This window comes from Lagopus muta, chromosome 6 (genome assembly GCF_023343835.1).
Source record: "Lagopus muta isolate bLagMut1 chromosome 6, bLagMut1 primary, whole genome shotgun sequence".
NCBI classification, from domain to species: domain Eukaryota; kingdom Metazoa; phylum Chordata; class Aves; order Galliformes; family Phasianidae; genus Lagopus; species Lagopus muta.
In genome coordinates, this window is record NC_064438.1 from 12,593,157 (window position 1) to 12,617,470 (window position 24,314).

The window sequence follows — 24,314 nt, forward strand, 5'->3', positions numbered from 1 at the left end:
CGTATACATGTACCCACAGCAAGAAGTCAAGGATAACTTGCATGTTTACTTGATTCATGGCTCCAGTGTGGTGTTGGTTTTTTTTTTTACAGCTTCTTACTTTGCCAGCTACTTCCCTTTATCACTTCAAAGGTTGAAACATTTAAATGCTTGCATTTATTCCAAAAATGAGCTCTTTCTGCAGTATGCTACAGAGCTGCACAGAAACACTTTCCTTAATCCATAAGAAGTTTGGATAAAAATGGAAAATTGCAACACTTTAGGTGAGAACTGACATATATTACTTCAGTTTGGAAATTTTACTTCTGAAATGCTTCAACAGGCCAGACCCACTGTCTACACTGTCTTCTGTGATACACTTTGATCCTGGGAAAAAGAGAGCTACAAATGGCAGGACGCACAGCTTCTCTAGGGATCCCAGTACATAATGGAAAACAAGCACAGGAGGTACCCAAACTATAAGTCCCAGAACATAGTTCAGTAGAATTTTCTAACTAACTTAGGTTTTGGCTGATATATTTTCTTTCTTGGCTGCAAAACAAAATGTTTTTAAGCATTCCCTTTTAAATTATCTTCTCTCCTCCTCCACAATATTTTCCAGACAAAGACACTTCATTTCTGCCATATTCTACTAAGCTTATGTAACTGACACTAGAAGAGAGTGTTAGTCAGTCCTCTTTCATGGCCAGTTGAGGGGTTTATGAGTCTGCAAGCACTGGTAGTGAAAGGATTGCTATTTGTTTGGTCCTGGTTTTAGTCCAAGCACAAAACAGTTTCTAAGCTCTGGTCCTTCTCATTTGTCCCTGAAGCATGAGGACACCGTTCCTTTGGGAACTGGCAAGAAGGAAGAGGACAAAAACGACGGGAAGCAGGACATTGAAACTACATTAAAAACAGCTGGTCTAAGATCTTCACATGCTTACCCAATAGGTCATCTGGCAATAATTTCTGTTCTTCTGTTTCCAGGGGATACTGAAGCCCTCAGAGTTGAATTGGTATGCTTTTCTTTTTTCCACCTTCTCCACACCAAAGTTACTTTCTACCACCCCTACTTTGATCCAAGGTATTTTCCCTAGCCATTCTCCTCTTGATGTGAAGCAAGTTACCAGTTTTCCTCCATTGCCTTTGGGTGCTTTCCATTTCATTACAGTGCATATTCTCTGTGTGTTCCAGGAACTCTGCTTTCCCCTGTGGAGATTTTGGATTGTTTGCAGTGTGAACAGCTGACTAGAATGACATGGAGGGCCTTTACTTAGAGGGTCATATCCTTCCACAGTGTAAATCAAGGTAGTTCTATTGATTACAGCAAAATTGGACTTGAATCACTCAAGAAACCACTGCAAGGGTTTTGTTTGTTTGTTTGTTTGTTTTTGTTTTGTTTGTTTTTGTTTTTTAAGAGAAATTCTGAATTAGTGTTTGCAGCCCAGCATGTCTACTAGTGACATGCCTGCTATAAAATGATTAATATGAGGCCCTACCAACAATGCTGAGGTAAAGACTGTCCAAATCTGAGCCAGTTATTTTCTGAGATTCAGCATTAACAGCTCCATTGTCTTCTCTTGCACAGTGTTTGCTTGTAACACAGTCACTGGTTTTCTCCATCACCTCTTTCTCTGCCATTTAACACCATCTCAGAAACATGACTTCACACAATGCCTATGGCTTAAAAGGCACTTTCAGTATGCTCATTCTTCATAGTTACACTATGTGCAGCTAAAAGCTTCAGTAACAGGAGAATCTGAAAAGAAAACAATTGAAAGCTGCAGCTGCAAATACACCCTACCATTTTTCCTGTGTCTGTTAGTTCCCAAAGGTAGTCCAAAGTTGGGCCCCTTGTAATACTCCTTGATGGCTTTTTTTTTTTTTTTTTTTTTTTTTAATATAAGAATCCCATATTTCATGAAAACTTTGAAGGACATGAAAAATCTTCAGTGTGTTTTGATTCAGGCAATTTAGTTCTGTTTCTTGAACAAGAAACCTGGCTGATTTCCTTCAGTTGTTCAGCTCAGCAGAAAAGGAGGGAGTTCTAAGAAATAGCAATTGCCAAGTGCTCCGCAGTTCTCTAGGTCCTTGAGATTTATTTCCAGGCAGTTTTCAAGTTTTGAGGGCAAAAGAGGAAACCCTTTGTGCTATTCTTTCCTAAGACCCCATTTGGATAAGCCGTAATCACAAGAAAGATGCTGGAATCAAAGTTTACTACTTGTAAACAAAACATTCCAGTTGTTAGAGCTATATGGGAAAATGATAAGGATGTCCTGTGCACAATAAAGAAAAATAACCAAGTTCCTAAATATTTGTGTTTTTCCTTTTGTCAGGTATACGATTACAAAGGACAACCTGCTAAAATAGTCATAAAAATACAGTCAATATTTCTGACAGCAGGAAAATCATTCCCTGTACCAAGGCTTTGCTGTGGATGTGTTTTTACTGCACACAGGTTCTATAAATCTATATTTGATGCTGCAGCCACAGCATCCTTACTGCTCCGTTTGTCCCACTGTCTTGGCAGCGGTATCCATCCATCCCGCCTTTATTTGGAGAAGAGGCTCTTTTCCATGCTGCAGATCATTCTGAAAGTCCATCTGGCGCCATCTGGCTGCCAAGAGCTGAGTAATACACATATTTACATTATGTATAATTTCAGAAAAGGTGTTTTTCTCGTTGCTTGTGACAACGTTTCAAGTAAAGGTTAAGGCCAAAATTCTCCATCACAGATTCATAAACATGGAAACCTGTATTTTTCACTTAAAATCAGTTGGTATGACTGTTCAATTTTCTCCCCTTGGTATGGAGACAATGGAGCAGAAAAGTTTTGCTCACACAGACAGATAAGCCTAAAAATGGTACAGCCCCAGCTGAAGGGACCTGATGAAGCACAGATTCTGCAAGTGTTAGTGTTAACAATAGTAAGGAGATGGCTTAGATACCTGCAGTGTCAACTCTTGCTTTGTCCCCTGTCCCCTTGGCTGAGCATATGCCTCTCTTCATGCTCCTCTTTTAAACTGTTGATGAGTTTGCTTCCTACTACAGTACCCAGATTCCTTTCATGGCTATAATCTGACAAGAAGGTTGAGGCATAAAACAACACCCATTGCAACAAACACCTTCTCTGACCCTGTCCCTGAACCTCAGAATTTCCTGCTCTAAGATGACCAAGAAATCAGGATTTCCAAGACCTTATCTGGCACAGTGTTCTGTGATTTATGGACAGAATGAATTCCGTGGGCGGTGATCTATGTATTTGCCTAGAAAAGCTGCATGGCATGTAATGAAGGGTATGTATTAGCATGCAAAGGATACATTCACTCATTACTCTGAAAATCTGAGACTGAGTGAGAGAGAAGAGAGGATGGTGAGAAGCCAACCTTTCGGGAATGAATGTGTGTCTACAGGGTGAGAAAATATGTTAACAAATGTGAAATCATATGGGCACCTTCACAGGAGACCAGGAAGGAAAAATTTAAAAAATTGAAGAATTAAAGTTGAAACTTAGTAGGACTGAGATTGTGGAAGACTGGGAAGGATTAGATCAGTCCTTGTCTGATCTGTCCACCTGTTTCTCCTTAGTCAAAAACCCTTAGGATGAAAGCTATTATCTCTGCATGGTAAACTGCGCATCAGGGAAAGAAATGGGGGTAAAGAGAGCCTGTTCTTATATAGCTTTTATCCGTCTTCATGGGTGTATTTCCACTAGAGGGAAAGCAGCTCAAGGAACCCAAAAGCTGAAGCGGAAAAGAAGCCTCTTGCACTATTCTAGATCCGCAGCTGGTCCAAAAGAACTTTCAAACCAGATAAACATTTCTGCAACATTTCTAACATTTATATCTGAACCTGAACTCTGCATAAGGAAATATGAGCCTATAAAAAAGATACCAGACTGCAATTCCGTTGTGTGTAGGATCTGGTAGGAGCCTTTTGAACCTCTGCATGGGAGAGGCAGCTCATCCGTGGCTTTCCAGGTTACCTATAACATGTAAATAGCTTCTTCACTGGAGGAAAGGTCAGAGAATCCTCCCACCCCACACAGTCCCTACACTGCCACATTCGCATTCTAGGACTGGTACCTATCCTCCAAAAGTTGGGGTTTCCATGCTCACTGCCAGCCAATCTCAACCTTGGCCATGGACTCCTCATAAGGCTGCATGCCTGGAAAGCTAAGGGCTGCCATTGGGAAACTGCTCCTTTCATCTGTCCTGTTTTGGGACAAAATGCTACTAATAGGGTGACTTCCACCCAAGTCTGTGCATCAAGTCAAACCAGGGTTTGTGGGATATCATCTCATGCAGAAAATGCAAAGCTATTAGAGACAAACCAGACTCAGAAACAGATGTCAGGGTGGGCAGCAAACCGCCTAAAATCTGCCTGACCTCACAGCTGAGCTCCTCTTGGTGCCTGGGGTTTCCTTCATACCATCTTACCAACTAAATATTCTGTTGTTCTTGCACCTGCAAAGGATATGCTAATATGATTATTTCCTCTTTCCAATGACTTTGTTTTAAAATGGTCTTAAATGATATGCTTCTCATGGAAGGCATCTGGGCATACTCAAAGCTTGTCCACAATAAACAGAAGTTACCACAGATACTAAAAGCTACTAAAATCCACTCTGTGAGGAAGAACTTTGAAATTCTTCTCCAGCCCATGATGAGAGCACAAAGATTTTTGCCAACATTCACCTCCCAGCAGCCTTGTGTCTTTCTATATAGATCTTAGGTACAAGTTTATAGTATCAATGATGCTACTGCAAAATTAATTAAAAATATAAACACGATATTAAATATTTACTACACCAAGAGTCTCATGTTGTGCCCCTTCTCCTTAGCATTCAAACATCCCATGGGTCACCTTAAAGAACAAGAATTCATTATGACAATCCTGGTTAAAATAAAAACCACTATACTTTACTAGGCTGCTTCAGGTGGTATGAACAAGGACTTAGATGGAAGATTTACTGCTTTATGCTTCTAACTCTACAGCAAAGGGACGTCCTTAATTATTATCTTCATAATACCAAAACAAAGCACAGACTAATGGCTTATTCCACATTAAACGATAAATAGACTTCAGATCAGCATTATCTCAAATCAGTTTTGTGGCTGTTATAACAAAGCAACACTACTGCTCTACAATGAAGAACAGTACAAAGGCTGCTACCGTTTCTTTTCCTTCCTTGGACCAATCATACATACCTTCCCAGTTACAATGGAGCTGCTGTAGCAGTCGTTAGGTTCACTGCCTCACACAGCAATGCCTATACAAGTTCCTGAGTCACTGGCTCATCAACATTATGATAAGCTCTGCTCTCTTCCCTTCATGATTCCTAGTGTACTTGAAATCTTTCAATCACCCATCAATTCCTCATCTCTTTCAGAGTGACATCTTCCAAAATCAGCACATACTCCAGACAGGATTTTCCATTCTTCCTTTGGGTATTCTCAGGTTTGCTGATGAATTGAACTGTAACCTCTAAGAAAGGGGAGAGGAACAGCCAAAAAAAAAAGGCACAAATCAGCAAGCACTTTACAAATCAAACAAGGCAGTTTTGCTTTTTCAGGGTACAACGCGGGCTCAAGGCTTAGGGGATTTGCACTTTAGCTCTATGAATTTCGTAGCTCAAATACTGCTCTAACACATTTGATTTACTTACCACCTGAAGAAGCTTACATTGATTTACCTGTGATCAATGAAGAATGGAGCCTTCCGCTCTGTATCTCCAGTTTCAGCATTGAGTTCTGAAGTTCACAGGACAGGATATCCTAAGTGTGGATACAATCATCAGATGCAATAACCTCATACTTACTGTCCTGCTTCCACACTTGCCCATTGAACTTCCACATGAAGTTTGGCATTTTCCTTAGCAGGCCCATTTCAAACATCACAGCTAGCAAAGTTTTTTGGTCATTTTCAGTGGTTTTGTTTCTATCAGGAATGTTACAGGTTAACCTGTTAAAATACCGAAAAGACAATTTTTTGTTTTGCTTAGTTTCCAATCTCTGATTTCCTACATAACAAGACTAGTGAAGTCATTTTGATTTGTTTCTTGAATGATAGCAGAAAGATCAGTTAAGTCCTTCAACTTCAGCAGAAATTAAGTTAACTAGTTTGAAATACTCAGTAGAAGTTGCATGCAATCTTGCAATACCAACCACCTAACGACACGCTGCTTTCTGTTCAGTTCTTCTGCCTTAGTTTTGTTTTTTCCCCTCTCCTGACTCTATGTCATTGTAAAGGACATGATATCAGGCAGCTGCTGATGAGATACCTGGAACTATTTGGCATATTCTGGAACTGATTGGGAAGCAGAAAGAAGACTGATATCTTTCTGTGTTATCTGCTAAGAGAGCTGCTGTGCCTGGCAAGGATTGCTATTTGGCTTAAGTAATGCTATTCTACCAAATAATATTTTTTTTAGTAGTTCTAGCACATATAAGTAGTGCACTTAAAGAATGGTACTTCTGGCAAAGCTTATTTTTAAGGGATGGCCTTATTGCAGTAGAAGGTAAGGCAGGTGGGCAGCATCATTTTTATCAAATGCTGAGGTACAGTTTATCATTCCCATTTTTCCTCTAAAACTGGTCCAAGTTCAGTAGTGACTCACATTCCTGCCACACTGACGTCAGCCTAGCTTATTATGTGTAATAAGCAGGCTTCAAGCTGAGATGTGCTATCTCATAAAAGGTGTTTTCACACGAGTGCTCTGGTAATTGTGGGTTGGTCTATGACTTGAATGTTAGATTTCTGTTTGAGCCTAAAACATCAGTAACATGAGTGTTACAAAGACATTTAGAAAAATAAGAAAGCAGATCATAGTTTGGCCTACTTTTTGATACAAAAATCTACAAAAAATCATAGTTTTGACCCTCTTTTATTTTCTCTTCGGATATTGTTTTCATACACAGAACCTCTGTAATTCTGTAACCAACATCACCAGCATCATGACTCTCACAAAAATTATTCTGTAGGCACCCAGCTCTTTTTCTTTTTTTTTGTTTTTTGTTTTTAATGTTGGTGATGCACAGTGTATATTTCTTACCCATCTGCTTCAAGGACAGATTGGATGGGGCCCTGGGCAGCCTCTTTTAGAGGGTAGCAACCCTGCCTACAGCATTGGGGTTGGAACTAGAAGATCTGTAAGGTCCCTTCCAACCCAAACCATTCTATGATTACAATTTATTTTTTATTTATTTATTTTTTACATTTCCTATATTCAGCTTCCTTGCCATCTTTGGTATTCAAAAGCAAACATTTTACCTGCTTTCCAGATATTTCAGAAATTCTGCTGTTAAGTAACTGAAGAATTACATTAGGGACTTCAGAGATTTGGTTCACTATCTGGCACAGCCATGGAATCTAGGATAATTTTCTGGATTTTTCTACCAACTGTTCCTTGGCAGAATAGAAGCATTACTATGTCCTTTATACACCTCATTTGGACTGTAGAATTCCTGGGCAGGGACTAGTCCAACACTGTTTGTCCAAGGCATCCAGAATGCCTTATCCTAAGGAATACTGGATTGCAGACCTTAGGTAGTCTATTAGGGTGCTACATTAACACCATAAATGTGATCTGATATGGATTTCATCTCCAGTGAGAGATTTTCCTAGAGACATTAACTGAAGAGAGGTTCTGAAAACATTTTTTACCTTGTCAGGATTCGACACAATTTCTTCACATTTCTTTGAATATCCAGCTTTTGTCCAGCTGCAAAAAAATGTAGATACTTATTCCATCTGGGATGTGTAACTGTCTTCCACCACAGTTGTCTTTTTGGATGCGTGTTTTTTTTTTTTTGACTCTGTCAAGGGTCTTGAGGTACTATGACACTAACTTCAACCTCCACTTCTTCCTTCACCTCTTTCAATTTCCTGAGAAATGAGAGAAGTTCACACAGGCCTTCTCTAAATTCTCCAGATTCTTAGGGATGATCTCCAATGTTTCTTTCTCCTCAACCACCAACTTCTTTACGTTCTTCCTCAGAGCTGGAGGTCCCCTGCACATAGCACTTCAGAAAAAATTCATGCTTCTTTTCCAAGTAAATAAGCAACTGTCATGTTATAACATTCGAGATATCTAGACCTCTCTTGGAAGAGGGATTCATGCAGTTCCAAACAAGTTTTCATAGCATCAGAGAACATAGATAGAGATCTCAATGCTCCCCCATCTGATGGTCATTGCTGGGAAAACAGATTACAGAAATCCTTCCCACCACCTTGTCTGCCAGCCCATCTGCTGGGAGTTTGCCAAAGTGCTAACAATACATAAAAGGAGATCAGGCGGGTCAAGCAGGTTCTTCCTTTCATGAACCCATGCTAGCTGGGCCTGATTCCCCATCGTCCAGCAAATACCAGTGATCTCACTCAAGATGATCTGTTCCGTAGCCTTTCCTGGCATTGATGTCAGGCTGATGGGTCTGTAGTTTCCCAGATCTTCCTTAGACTCTTCTTGTAGATGGGAATCACACTGGCAAGCCTCCAGAGTCACATTAGAAAGTCCTGAATAATATTACAAATTATTGAGGTTTAGCACTGTTTATTTTTTTATTTTTGCCTGAAAGGCACACAAGGGGCATTAGTGCCCCACTACAATAAATGCATAACCAAGTAACAAAAATAGCAGTTCTTGCTCTAGTGTTGTTTGCTGCTGATTGGAAACAATGCCCTACAAACATTCAACAGTATTGGCAAGTAGCAGTGCTGCAGTAGGACTACTGCAACCTGGGACATTTTCTTAGCTACTGATAAATATTATAGTGATTAACTTTTTCTTATTTAAAGTTTTATTATGGAAATAAATAAATAAAGCGAAAAGTGTTACCAATATTCCTTAGTGATATTGTGAACAACACTCTGGGTCCCTCTACTGGTACTTTCCATGTTCCTTAGGAAAGTTTCCCTCTCCTTTCCATGTTACCTTAGGATTTGGTTTACTAATCATTTCAGCTCTGAATGCCCCTGAAAATTCAGGAAGAAATATTGGAACTGATTAATGAATAAGTGAAGTGGAAAAAGGACCTGTTACTCTGGGCTTATTTTTAATGTTTGTTTCATGGAGATTAGGTTAACCTTGCTTTACTTTACTTACTGTACCTAATACGGCTTCACATACATCACAAACATTACTCTGGGAATTAAATTTGTTCCTTAGAAGTACTCTGCAGACTGACAAGAATTATTTGTAACTTTTTTTTGTGATTCATAATCAAGGCTAATATAATCTTTCTGTTACATTATATAGTTATGGATCCATCATATGCGAACATAATGGGAGCTTATTTACTTAGTCTTTTCAGGTCACATTCTTTCAGCCCCACATTATCTGTTCATGACTTTTGCTTAAACAGGATCTCCTGACTTTGAATCAGTAAAGACTGCTTTCCAGCTGATAAAATGAACTGTACCTTTCCCACTGGTCCAGCACAAATCTCTAGAAACTGTAAGGATGAGTAATAGGGTTTGCTCTTTTTTTTTTTTTTTTCAAACCACTTCCTCCATGTGTAAAACATGATGAACCACGTTTACTTGCACATAGTGGGTGAACGTATCTAGGAGCACCTGAAAATGCAGTCAGCTATTGTCATATACTAGGTAGAGAACTGGCTTTCACCAGAAATAATTGTTACTCACCCTTGGGTGTTGTCAGTGGACAAGGCTTTTCCACAAATTTAGAAATATTTTCTCCAGCAAGCAAGCATCACAAAGGAGCATGTCACCATGCTAAAATGCTCCTATATGGCACAGACCTCCTAAAAACAACCTCTTTGGTTGGGAACAAACGTGTTAATCAAGTTGAACAGAGAGATGTTGTTTGAAAAATTTATTTACCAGAAATAGGAAAGTAAGGATACAACAAGAAGCCCTGGAATACAACAGATAAATAAGCAATTGCCTGGTCAGTTAAAACCCCTACACATAAAGGATTTTGCAGCAAGTACTGTGCTGACTTTCCACAGGGGGTGCTGATCAATTCTTTATTTTTTTCCAGTCTTTCTGTGAGGCTTTGGGCCAGTAATTTGCTCTCCCTGTGTCCCAGCTATGTCATCTGCATAATGGAAAAACTGGGCTACCTTGCTTGCATAGTGGTGCTACAAGATGCTTTGATGCTCTGATGTTAAACGTTCAAGAAAGGTGTCAAAACCAGATGCATCAAAAGACATATTAGGACTTACTAGTCTATCCTTCTAAATTTTACTAAGCCCTCCTTTGCCCTTCATTTAGACAAATTCTCAACTCCCAAACCATTCAGTACACATTTTACACCTAAAGGCAACAACTAGCTTGGTATGCATCACTTGAAAAGATTATGCATCTATGCTAACTGAAGAAATTTCTGGAAGCATATGACCCGTTTCCAGGAGGGCGTCTGCTACCTACTGCTGTGCCAAGACTAGTAGAGAGTTGGTGCAGAGAGTTGGAGTAGAGAGTTGGAGTAGAGAGTTGGAGTAGAGAAACTACTCAATTCTAGTCTTTGAGTTATAGGTGCTAGTCATCTAGAAATAGAGTATCCCTAGTTTTAGAAAGTGTTCCTTGACAAGGCAGATAAAATGAAACTATGACACAGTTGTGTTCTCATTGAAGGCTCTTGAGGCAGAAGGAAGGCAACCCAAAACGCAACCTTCCCTAAAGTTAGGGGTACAGGCTTCAACTCTGATACAGTTTGTAGTTACAAGCTGCCATCTAGAAGACACAATCAACAAAGAGGACAATGTTACGACCGTGTGACCTCCAGACTTTGCTTTGTTGCCAGGAGAAATTACAGCTTTAGCAAGAGCGCTCTCTTTTGGCATTTACCCAAGGAAATCCTATTCCTTGTCATAATATATACACTTTGGTATTCTTGTGGAGCTGGCCTTTGTTTCTTGGCCTGCGTAAGAGATGAATGTTCTCTGACTCCTTATTTGCAGAAAACAATTAAAGAGTCTCTGTCATAGCCTACGTATCTCATTGTATCTTCTAAAAAAATACAAAGGGATATCACGCATCTCTAGACACTGCTGTCATTCATCTTCTGCTCAAGAATTTTTCTCATAGCAATATGATTTTTGAATCCAGGAGAAAGATCACTCTTACTTTTGCCTGGTCCTGCCCCAAAGGGGTTTTATCCTCTTCTGCTTACTGCCCTCACTTTCGCTGTTCTGTTCTCACTCTTTCTTCTCTTGCATCCAAATGGTCAGTAATGAGGATGACAGGAATGAATGGGGCTGGTTAGGAAAAGATGAGAGATGTTATTCTGTAATCCCAAACATTCTTGTAAGAAGTATATTTTGCCCTCAGCCACTATGAGGCAACTTCTTATCAGCAGCATCAAATGATAAAGTGAGAAGGCACACAGCACGTTCCATTACTCACCTGCTCTACTGCCCAGTCCTTTGCCTATTTTTGAATGCATTTGGATTTTCAAATCCTTTAAAACTCATAGTGACATTGTTTAAAAACCACTCACCAAACCACCATTCAAATGGCTCCACCTTTCACCTTCAAATGGAATTCCCTTTACTTGTGTTTCTTTTACTTGATGAAAGCTTTCATCTTTGACCTTAGACTTTCTGAACGTGAAAACTGTACAGTTTAAGATCTAGCAGCTTGCGCCAGCTATATACTAGAAATGACTGATCAGAATTCTTTTTTTCTCTGAAATGCTAGGCTACTACTTTTATTATCCTTCCATCTGACTACTTTATGGCCAGTAAGTGCTCTGTTAGAAAAATAAGCCAGTTTGCATCAGTACAGACCTATCCATTCTGAAGGACAAAAATTACATATCTTGCTTGTGACAGATGGTGAACTAGTGGCAATAAATTGCTTCTCTTCACTGACTGCATTTGATCTCTGTTTAGAACAGACTAGTGCTATGTATTCTGTATTTAGGCTAAATTCAAACAAGTAGGGAGTCTACTACAGAATGCACTAGAGTAATAATCCACTTACACTTTACAAAACACAGGAACTTAGAAAATCAAAGAATGTGAAAATTTAGCCAATTTCCAGAGGCTGACAGAAATAATTCTAAGGGTAAACTCCATACAAAACAATGGCATAATCCCCAGGAATATATCACTTTTACTGATGATATTAGATTACTGGTCAAGAAAAGAAAGAAAAATTTAAAACAAACAAAAATCAAGAAAAAAATGTGCATTGTCATCTTTTTCAATGAGCTGAAAACACTGCATACAAAAATAATCACATGCTGTGGTTCACAGACTAAAGAGGGATTCCAGTGTGATAGAGGTTCTGTGATCCCTTCTCTAGAAATCTGAGTTGTTGCTAACACAAATGCACTTATCAAATCAGAAGACTGTGGAAATGAGATGTAAGGTGAATAAGATATCACGAATGGTGAGTCTAATAAATGTATCATGGAACCAACTTTCACTTACCCCTTCAATAACATAATTCAGAAACAAGAGCCCAACAAGAGCCCAGCTTAGACACAGAGAAATCTGGGCTGAGAGTTAAACTTTCCACAACAAAAACAAAACAACAGACAACCCAAACCAATTCCACCCACCATTCCAAATAGACTCTAAAGCCAGGCAGTCCCTTTCCATGTTCATTTCACAGTGTTGATGAGTCCTCCCTCACACTTCTGTTCTTAGATCAGCTACTCTGGCACAGAGTGGGCATGTGAATACACATACGTGCATATTGCTGTAGGAGGAAAAACAATGCATATGAATGAGATCTTGCAGTTTGGATTGATAAATCTGGCTACGCTGCCAGACACGGAGCTTAAGAAGAGAAGGAGTGACCGCATCTCTTCATAACCCTGACTTTTGTGATGGCTGACTGTCTGCTCTCTATGTTTCTCCCAAAAGCCTGAAGACCAAGATGATAGTGGGCATAGTAAAACCAATCCCACTTGGTTTTCCTTCTTTTGACCCAAAAGCAGAGAGACGTTTCTCTTGTTCTGTGATGCCTTACTAATTTTGACTTCAATTCTGACAGCTTTCCTTCCATCCTCTTCAGACACAAATAAGCTAAGCATGCAAAGGAGAAAGATCGGAGCAAAAGGATCTATGCAGGAACATTTCTCTCTGAACCCTGGAGAATAGTGTTGCCTTAGCCTTTATAGAGGAAAGCAGATACTGACATACTGATAGATACTGAGTACAAATATCCAACTCAAGCAAAAACTACCATTTCCCAAAGCAGAAATGTCTTTTGCCTAGTCCACTGGAGATGTTTTCATCCTCAAAATTCTGAGATGTATTGAGATCAAAAGGTGGCCAGAAGATGCTAAGCCTTTGGAAGGGTCCCTGGCAACATAGACTCTCTCAAGGGAGTCGAGGGATGCTCCCTCGAAAACACTGGTTATCAACATTTTGGATTAAAAATACGTACAATGCAGTGAATTATTTACTGTATTCTAAGCCTAAGAAGCAACAGGCAGAGAGAAAGAAGAAATATGAAACAGAAATTGATTAGCATGGTCCATGGTAGAGAAAGGAGGGGTAGGAATTACAGTACCTGAATACTTCACCAACTTTATCTTTTAGATAAATCCTTTAGATTTAGATATCCTTTAGATGCTCTGAGACTTATTACCAGCTATGGTGCCAATATGACTTATAATTCTGAGTAAATTGTTTAGCCTCTCTGTTCAGCTTCATTATGAATGGAATAAATCTTACCAGCTGAGCTACAGGGAATTACATGGAGGACAAACTTGAGAAGCTCTTCTGTGTTAAATTTAACTGCACTCTCTCCAGTGATTTTAGTCTTTAATTCTATGTAAAGCTATATATCTGCCTATCTCAGAGTACTAACAAAAGGACAAAGCATCACTGATCTGTTAGCATGAGAGGAAGAGGATGACTATATAAACGTCATGACCAATGACTGACAAACAAGAAATTGGGCTACGCTCTGCCATGTTCAGTAAGTGTGAAAAGCCATATTAAAGAGACAGGGGAATTGGTTCTAAATAAAATCATCTCAAGTTATTATAAGCTAACACACCTGGAGAGAGGTATTCAGTCCTCTGGGAAACAACTGTGTTGCAGGTATTAGTACTGCTATTTCAGGTATAAATAGACCAGGGTAGAAAGATGGAGAGGGCAGGTAGAATATTTTAGAAATTACTTCTTTTCTTAGAGAGTGTCCAGTAAAAAGGGAAGCCTGACAAGACACACAGTTTAGCATAGTCTCTATTGTCAACTCAGTTTCAAACCTCCTGATTAGCAGAAGAGGCAGTTTCACTCATCTCAAGTGCTACTCATCTCAAGGCCAGAGTTCCTTTCTGCTAGTTCTAAACGCTTCTTAAGTCTACCTCTGCCATCAGAAGAGATCAGAAGCTGATATAAGGTCTTTCAGACCTCAAATTCTATTAAAAAAAAAAGAGAAATATGTTAATTATATTAATTACAATAAGGCTGTAGTAGAAATAGGAGAATTAACTCCAACTGCTAGACAGAATAACACTTTAAGAGGCATTTGAATATTTTGATCTTGAGTGAGTAGAGCGCCCTTGCCTAGTGCAAGATGGCAAACGTGCAGTGTTTATATCCAGATAAGGTAGGATGCTACTTGCTTTGAACTGATGCAAAGCAGCCTGACTTTACCAGTGACCCCACTCGCAAAACATTCCATGTATGCAGAACAGAAGCAGACAGCAGGTTAGATTTCTCTCAGCAGTATAAATTGTTTACTTCTACTGAAGTCAATGAACCACCACTGACTAATACATGCTGAAGAACTCTGCACGCACCTTGAAGTCAGTATGTGAGAGACTGTCATACCTTGTTTGCCATAAAACAATTATCTTTTAGAAAGCCTCTTTGTACGCAAGGCAACTTATGGAGCCAAATTCTCTCTTATTTGCACAATCCTATCCTACCATCAACATATTCTTTAGTAGATGAACAGCAATTTGATGATAGAACAAGTTACTTTATTAACTGAGTTAATTTTGACACTGTAGGGCACTGAACAGCTGAAAACATTATCAAGAGTTCCGCTTATAACACTATTCAAAACATTTCTGGTACTTCTGTTAATTTCTAAGGAGTACTTAGATGGAATAGTGTTGCCCTGTCAAAGGAATCAGTAGCAATAGAGAGAATATAGCTAGCAAGGTTTACATAAAACTAACAGTCATGTTATGCTCAAAAGCTTAAGTTTATTGCTCTATTTAATGACTACTGCCAGTATTTTTAAAAAGATCGCCAGTTCTTCTTGCTAGCTTCTCACTGAAGGAAATATTTTAAATACAGCAATAAAATCAAGTAGTTCAAGATAACACATTTTGCCACATAGTCATGCAAACCCTGCTGATAGGATTTTTACAGGTTCATGGATACAGAATAAACACAAAGGATGTGTACTAAAATACTGGGAAACTTTCCCCACAGCGATGAAGTTGTAGGCATAACATTTCAGGCCCTACCCTGCATCTGTCGATGTCAATGACAAAACCTCAATAGGAGCAGGATCAGCCCTTATTGTTCTGAGAGCTGCTTTACCTTCTCCTGATGAAGAGGCGAAGTAAATCCACAGAATCTTCTGCCCTAACAAAAGCAGTGAGTTTTGGTTATTGTTACAAATAGAGAAGCAAAAATATTTCCAGTAAATGATTACAGCTTCCATTCACAAATCACTCTGATGTAAAGGGTCCTGTGTATCGCCATTTATTACTGCTCAAAGAACTTCAACACGTGCTTACCTCCAAGCATTGAACACACCAACTGAAGCCTTCACTGCCAGACTAAGGTCTAAAAACAAAAGCATGGGAAGTAGTCTCCATTATTTAAAAGGAAATACTACGGCTCGGGCTAGAGATTACAAAGGGATAACATTATCAAAACTTAGTTTGAGGGGAAATTTATCAAGAAGCAGCCACACATTGCGTGATCATTTTTTCTTAAGCTGCTTATGGGATTTGCGTTTCCAGTCATATTAATTTTAATGGACACTGGCCATTTGGTCTCCTTTAAAGCTTTGGAACAGGTTTAAATTCAAAATATGGGTGATTTTATTATTACATTTCAAATAAAGATGGATTCAAGTAAAAAGAAATTCCTCACCTCCGATTTCTGGCAAAACTATTGGGATTGTTGTTTTTATGACCACATAAAAAGACAAAACACTTTCAAAAATCAAATCTGATTACAGAGTCAGATGCCAACATATTGAGAAAAGAAAGCTGAAGAATTAATATTATTTCAACTTCTCCCCTATCCACCACAAATTTATCCAAGTTGTCATGATAGCAGGGTAACATTGCTGGTAAGAACTAGAGGCAAGAATTTGTCTCACATCAGTGAAATACTTTTTTCCCTATAGTTCTGATAACACCAGTGATGGACTGCTTTAAAAAAATAAAACCAAGCAAACGTGATGTGTGAATCCTTATTTCAACATGAATCTACTTGAGTCTTTCAATGCAGAGGTTCAGAAGGTTTATGATATACACAGTATTCGGTAATTTTATATGTAAAAACAATCAGAAAGAGGCAAAAAGTTACTTTCAAGCTTAGTCAACATACGGCACATATTTCAGCATGACAATTCAAAAAGTTTCACACTGTATTTTGATATAATAGCAATTATGTTTTAAAAACAGCAAACTGAAGACAGTGCTCTTTTTTCTTTTTCTTTTTTTTGATTTTGTAACAAATGAAGCTACTGTTCTTATTTACAAAATAAATAAGCCTTTTTTGGTGAAGATTATGTCCTGTCACATATGTTTAAGACCAGGTGTACTTCAGCTCTTAAATGTCAATGCAAACAAGAGCATAAAAGCAATATCAAAGTAAAATATATCTTTTTGTCCAGCTAAGACAGCCAGGTTACCATGTGTCTCTTATTAGATCTGAAATATATCTGAATGCAGTCAAAAGTTCTCTTGGTTTTAGCCTTTAGGAATATCATGAACATTTATTCTTCTGCTGCTCTAGAAAGCTGTTTTCCGTACAAGCTCATGACATGATGGACAAATTGATACTGTTCACAAGTCTGGATCATTCCTCCCCTGAAAAGGAAAGAAAAAAAAGGGGAGGGAAACAGCAACCGTTTTACACATAAATAACATCCTAGGAAATGGCACAGCTAGTATGAAGCTGGTGTTAAATACAACAGTTCTATTCCAAAGCCTACTGAAACAAATGAGAAAGTGCCAATGAACTGCAACCAGCTTGCAGTCTGACCTTGAGCTCTGTTCTGAATGTCTCTGCTAGCAAGTAACAGAAGGTAATCAGAATGAGAACAGCAGAGGCACTCAACCAGTAAGGCAACACCACCATTATTTGTTGCATTTGTGTTACTATAGCACCTGTACTCTAAGCACCATTTAACATCATCATAATTACAGAACGGTTTGGGTTGGAAGAGACCTTTAAGATCATCTAGTTCCAAGCCCCTGCAATAGGCAGGGACACCTTCCACTAAGGCAGGTAGCTCAAAGCCCCATCTAGCCTAGCCTTAAAAGTCTCCAGGGAGGAGGCATCCACAATAATGAGTGATTTCACTAAAATCTCATGGTGAAAAGCGACTCATATCCCAAAGCCTTAAAAAGACAGGTGTAAAAAAGAGAGCATGAAGAGGTGAAGCAGCTTCTCTAAGTCTTTAAAGCTGCACTACGGCCTGAATGCAAGAGCAAATGCAGGCAAATTCAGGCCAGGCCAGCTCAGAAAATCTGTGCAACACATAACTCTCCCAGTCTGCAAAGAGGGATCATTCTTCTGCACCATCCAAGGCTGTGCTCTTGAAAGATTACCAGGGAACCAGGTGATGCGCAGTAGGACTGTGAACCAGATATTGAAATCTTGACAAAGGACAACTCAAACTAGTAACTGAATTAACTGCCATGCACACCTTGACTAGTAAGAGTCTCCAAGCACAGAAGTCTGTTTCGGTTCAGCTTTTACTGTTCTCTTTAAACCTGCAAACCTGAAAAGACCTGCAAGCAGGAGCAGAAAAACAATTTTCTTTTCTATGTACCATTAGCCCTTGTATTTCTGCAAATAGCATATTAATGAACACAAGTACTACAGCAGGAGACAAACACGAACAAAAAGAACACCACCTAATTCTGCTAAGAGTAGCACATCAATAGTGATACAATCTCTTGATTATCTCTTCTGAAGAAAATAAAAACCCGTGACTCATATTCAAAGGTTTATGCAAAATTGTGCCAGCATTAGTGCTGGTACACAGATCTGGGGAATGCAGTGTCAAAAGAAGTCTGAAATGATGAGTGGTGTTGAGGATGTGGGAACCCATAGGCGGCCAGCACCAACCAGACTGTATCAGGTTGAGAAGAGGCATATGTGTACACTGCCTTAGAAATTCCCACCAGAGGAAATGAAAGAACAATTGGAGCCTCTGAGCCAAATGGATAGCAGACTGGCAGCACCTCCTTGGGGACTGCCCTCTTCTATGGAGCTCAGCTTAACAATTGTGTAATGTTGCCAGAAGTAAGATGAGGTAATAAAATAGCCTCCTCCTTCAACCTTTTGCAATTATTTTGTTAAGGGACTGTTTTAAGCAGTGGAGGAGAACAACCAGCAATGGATGGAGATGAAGCCACAGGTTACTCTGGAGGTCCTGTGTCCAGGAGTGCTGAGAAAGCCAGACAAAGTCATAGGAATGCTCACTCGTGGGGGTCTGACTGGGATGCAGTTCTCTTTGTAGCACCTCAAATGATGATAGGTTTTAGATCTGTGATCAAAACAATGTTGACAATGCACTAATATTGTGACTGTTGCCAAACAGTGCTTGCACAGTGTCAGAACTTTTCTGATTCTCACTCTTTCATCCCACTGAATAGACTAGGGATGTGCAGGAAGTTGAGTGGGAAGATAATCAGGCAGATAATCAGAACTGACCAAAGAGACCATTTAACACCTTGCTCAGCAACAAAACAGAGGAGAGAGTAGAGTTAGATTACTAGCCTTTTTTTATTATTATTATTTTTTATTTTTATTTTTTTATTTTTTATTTTTTACTGGGGGAGTTGCTAGGTATTTCTCTGTTCATGGGAGGAGGTAAGAGACTTTGCATCACTTTCTTTTTTTTTTGTTCTCTTCCTTTATCATCCCACTTTTCTGTTGCCTGTTAGTTTATTTTTTCCTATTCATCAATGACTTCACTTTACTCTTTTCATTCTTCTTCAATAAGCAAAGGTGGGAAACACAAACTGCATTTTTAAAGAAACTATTTCTTAGGAAATCCTCTCTATCTGCTCTACTTAATACAAACAGACAAACTGAGTCATTCCATGTCATGCAAAGCATTTAAATATACTTATGTCAGTCCATGACAAACAAGGAACGTTAAGTTATATCCGGGAATAATTCCCCATGCAATCTATTAACACGAGGTTGCACACTGAAGTTGTAGCAACAGAAGCACTAGCATGGCCACTGAGATCCTTGCTATATGGTAGCTTCCTCCCTTTCCCACATATACAGCATAGACAGCAGGTTCTTGTGTCCAGGCTCTTTGCACAGATTTGTAGCAAAGGGAATCTGTGAGAGAATGAAGGGAATGAAACATGACCTTTTTGCCCCTCAAAAGAATCCTAAAAGTGGGTTCTTAGGGCAACATCACTGCTGCTGTAAAGCAGTGAGGTACACCCAATTAAGCATCTGCTCTGGCCTCTATCCAACCTGCTTTTCTCATGTGCTTTCTCTAGTCAGTGGCCACCAGATGGGAGAAGATGGATAGCTGCTGGCTCATTTTGTGTAGCATCCAAAGTCACTCAAAGCTTTTGTGACACTGGATATCAATATGACTTCAAGATCCATTTTTCACCACTTGAAAAAAATCACACTTTCCTACAGCAAGGTGGTGATTTGTCTGCTTTCCATCATGAGTATTTCCTCTTGTGTTATTAAATAGCTTTTTCATGTCCCATCTGTCTACTGAGATGTACATGGCAGCAAGAAGCACCTGCAGGCTTCCTTTTGCTCTGTGGCATCCCTTAAGCATAATCTCCCTTATCCAGTATCTACAAATAACTGGCAATTCCTTCTCCTAGAAAAAAAAAAAAAAAAAGAGTAATTTTAATTTATTTTCTGTATCAAGCATATTTTTAAAGGTGTCTTTGACCACTGTATGGCTGTTTTCCTGTGTAACATTAGTAATGAACACAAGATATGTTAGACCTTGCCAGATATTTCACTGGACCATGGCCAACAAGCATTCACTTAATCACATTCTAGTGTTTTTTTTTTCCTCAAGAAGTCTTCCCTTGTCAGGTCTGAAATCCACTGAAATAGCCAAATTTCCAATCCCCTGCAGGTCTCTATCAGAGCCTCAGTAGGGCAGCGAGTGATTTGTTTTCTGCCTCCCACCGAGCACAGTTTCTCATCTGAAATAAAGTTCAGTATGGGGTTGAGGTTGTTGTTTTTTTTTTTTTTGTCAGAAAAATATTTGGTATGCTTTTCGTGACATTTCTTCTTCTGACTACATTTATCATTATTGTTAGAAAAGAACACTGAGACATGTTTTGATGGCACTTGAAACCAGTGGGAGAGGAAAAAAAAAAACACATCACTGGTGCAAATTCAAATCTGTTTACTTCATAATCAAACTCAAGGTGGTGTGTTAAGAAATACTTAAGTGGAAGCCACTGAATTTCTGGAGATTTTCACAGCTCCTCTCACATGTCTGCAAACACTCCAACCTAAGTATACTCTTCCCAATGTCTCAAGCAGCAATGCCCTGCCAACAGCATCCACAGTTCCAACTATGTGAGGCCAGTTTTCTTTACTCTTCCTGATAGCAAAGAGCTGTTCTACAGCTCTCAATCAAATGCAACAGCCATTTGAGCCCTATGAACATTGTGCCAACTCCTCTGCTGGTGAAAACGGTCATCTCTTACTGCACTGAAGTCTGCACAGCTGTGCAGATTTTGATGCCAACCATGAACCTAGCTCAGTTGCTAAGGATATTTGTTAAGGTTTTCTTCTCTAATAACATGAGTAAGATAAAGCTGCTCAGAACAGGACTACTTCGTTCCAGGAATGTTCTCTCTAAGCCTTTATTGGCCTTTGTTCCTCTCCACTTCCCATTTGTTCCTCCTTAAGCAAAGGGAAAGATTAACATTTTTCTTTTTATTTTTCTGAAAGGAAATGGGTTTTCTTACCTGTCTAACCGTAACTGGCAAGTTGTTCGCAATATGTCAACTATGCCCTCACTCTTCAGCTGTTTACAACAGACACTAGTTGCAATAAAGCAGCCCGTCCTCCCGATGCCTGCACTAAGGGAGGAAAAAGGAGAGAGAGGCAGCAAAGATGTTAGAATGGCTTTGGAATCTTTCTTGTTAAACAAATGCCCTTAAACCAACAGTTAAACCCCATTATCTTTTTCCTCCTTCCAAACTCTGAGGGATGGGTGCTCTTGAATATGAAGCCTTAACTAGGAAAAGGTAATAGCTCCAATGGAACAACATAATTCACACTGTGAGCTACTCACACCAAAAGGCTTCAGCTTTTTGTATTGCACACAGAGAGATAAAAATGTACTATGTACTGTCTCACCTAATGTCATTGAACTTGTCAAAATAAACAGTTAAATAGTATTTCTTGGTTAGATGTGCTTTGAAGGCAACCATTATTTTGAGGGCAACCTTTGCTTTGAGATTCTTAACCCTAACAGCTTCTTGAAAACTACTTTCATTCATGTGTGCAGTAAAAAACTCTTGGTTAGATTATTGGAGCTAACAGCAATATGACAAGTACAATTACATTTGCTCTCCAATCTGCAGTCTATTAATTCTCTGAATTAGCAAAGTGAGAGAACAAATTCACCAAAATTCATCTTTTCTGAACACTTCTGTATTTGATTCAGTCTTTGTAAGTGACCAGAATTTATTTCATTCTGAAAGGCGCAGTGCTATGAAAGCTGTGAATTCTTATCACCTTATAAAAAACTCAAATTCTGACTCCCTCTTATGTGTTAAATAATTATAATTCTCTATAAGAAATCCTGCTTTCATTTAAATTGTGCTCAGGTCACAACACAAGAACACTGGTAACAAATGTACAAGCAACAATGGAGTCTACAGATGGCTGCTGCTAGCAAACTCTTAATACTGTTTTTCTTTGTATGTATAGACTTTGAATTCAATGTTTATACTTGTTAGGGAACCTGCACTAGTATCAGATGCATTTGAATTGTTTTAACTTATATTACAGAATGATTGAGGCAATTCAGTGGAAATCTGCTGGATGAACTTAGTCCTGAATCTCAGCCTTCGAATAACTGTGATGGTGGTATCTACCTGATCTAAAGATTTTGTCCCTGCAACTCTCTGTGCCTCATGCCCTGATATACTTTTTTAATTTGTTTATCAAAGTTTCAAACATTTCAGAGTGCCATAATCAAACAGTACATACCTACTGCATAAAGGTTCCCTTCTACAGATCTCGGTATCTTGCAAGGAAAGGGAACAACACTCATTTTTGTAGAAATCTAACAGCACTGAGACATCACTGCCCCAGGCCAAGTTACAGTGGATGAGACAAAGTCATAATTCTTCCAAGACTTCAACATTATCCACAGGACTTCATCTGGACTCCTAGTCTACCGTTAATGAAGATGCTTTTAAGAATTTCTTCACGATCAGACTCATTTTTAACATCACCGAGGGGCAAAATCACCATGATTATGGTTCTGCTGAGGATCTCCCACAGCAGCAAAAGGAGCAAGTTGCAAGTACTGTGCAGAATCCAAACCTCACCCAATTACTTGCTTGCACACACCACTCTCAATTAGAGGCAACATATTAAATTCCTTCCTGGAGAAAATACCTGCAGCTGAGGATAATCTGAAATGGCACTGGTCCTCAGATATCACAAAATACTTCATAGCTTCATCACCATGTCTATTTGTGGTTATTTTACATAAAAATAACCTATTTTCCTCATACTGTGATGGATTCATGGGCATGACACCATATAAGAGGAAAAGGCAAATATACAAATCAAGAGTGCTGTGGTGATCAGACTTTTCACCTGCAGCAAATACCATATTTCTCAAATGAACTCTTAAAGAATCACAGGTTTTCACAGAATCATGCAATCATAGAATAGCAGGGGTTGAAAGGGATCTCCAGAGATCATCTAGCCCAGCCACCCTGCTAAAAAAGGTTACCTACAGTTACACAGGAAAGCATCCAGATAGGTTCTGAATATCCCCAGAGAAGGAGAGTCCAACAGTCTCTCTGGGCAGCTTGTTCCAGTGCTCTGTCACCCTCAAAGTAAAGTTTTTCCTCATGTTCAAATTGAACTTCAAGTGTTTCCATTACTGCCCGTTGCTCCTTGTCCTTCTGGGCACCACCAAAAACTCACCCACTTGACACCCACTCTTTGGATATTTACAAGCATTTATAAGGTCCCCTCTCAATTTTCTGTTCTCCAGACTGAACAGTCCTGGGTTTCCAACCTTTTCTCAAAGGGAAATTATCCAGGCCCCTTATCTTTGTAGCCCCCCACTTGACTCTCTCTAGATGTTCCCTGTCTTTCTTGAACTGGGGAACTCCATTGCAAAAGGAACCATGTTATAAACCATTTCTTATTTTTCTCTGAACTCTTCCCTATTTGTCAAAAATTGGTTTAAAACACGAGCAGAAAAAGTAGACACAGTACTTTAGTACATATAGAGGAAATGATAACCGTACATTCCTTACTGACTTTCCTTTTCTGGATTGAAAGACTCTATTTGACCTCCTGGGTTCAACATTATACAAAGAGTCCACATAACCAACTGATCCAATCTCCAAGTCATTTTTTTTTTGAGATGCCTTCTTTCCAGGAAATCAGTCCTGAGTAAAACATCCATTTATTTATACTAGATGTATGATCTTGTTATTAGCTGCACTAAAATGCACATTCTAAGTAATCCAATTCATCAAACAATCAAGACCTGAAAATATCTGATTCCAACACTATTTAGGGCAGCATTATATGATCATTTTATTAATGATTTCTCTGTATTTGCTGATAGGTGGATCTCTGACAACACTGGGCTATGAACCATTCATGCTAGAGTGACTTTAAAAAAAAAAAGTTCCTGTTGTCTAATAACCTCTTTACCACGGTTTTCAGATAACAGCTATCTGACATTTCCTAGAAAACGTTATGTAGAATTAGATGAAATTCCTTACAGAAACTCCAAAGGCATTTTTGGCAAAATGTACTTTTACTGAAATTATGGAAAATTATCCTGGTAGCATTACTGCATTACTTAGCAGACTTCCCTTTATTTGCCTGCAATAACTGTTTTGAGGATTGAGTTGTGGTATTCAAGTAATCACATTTAATCTTCCTAAATGCTAGCAAAACAAGACTTGTTTAAAGCCCTCTTTAAAA

At 39.0% G+C, this 24,314-nt stretch overlaps 1 protein-coding gene across 10 annotated transcripts in view; it reads right to left on the reverse strand.

Moving 5' to 3' along the window:
- The window catches only part of PTPN5 (protein tyrosine phosphatase non-receptor type 5), a 107,355-nt gene that overhangs the window by 9,935 nt on the left and 73,106 nt on the right, over positions 1-24,314 (reverse strand). For 5 of the 10 annotated variants that reach the window (XM_048948034.1, XM_048948033.1, XM_048948035.1 and 2 more), the window contains 2 exons: positions 21,089-21,202; positions 17,914-19,466 (listed from right to left, as the gene is read on the reverse strand). In XM_048948034.1, coding sequence (XP_048803991.1) covers positions 19,277-19,466; positions 21,089-21,202 — 304 coding nt within the window. In that variant the 3' untranslated portion in view covers positions 17,914-19,276. The other 5 variants (XR_007377607.1, XR_007377606.1, XM_048948039.1 and 2 more) reach the window with 5 other exon arrangements.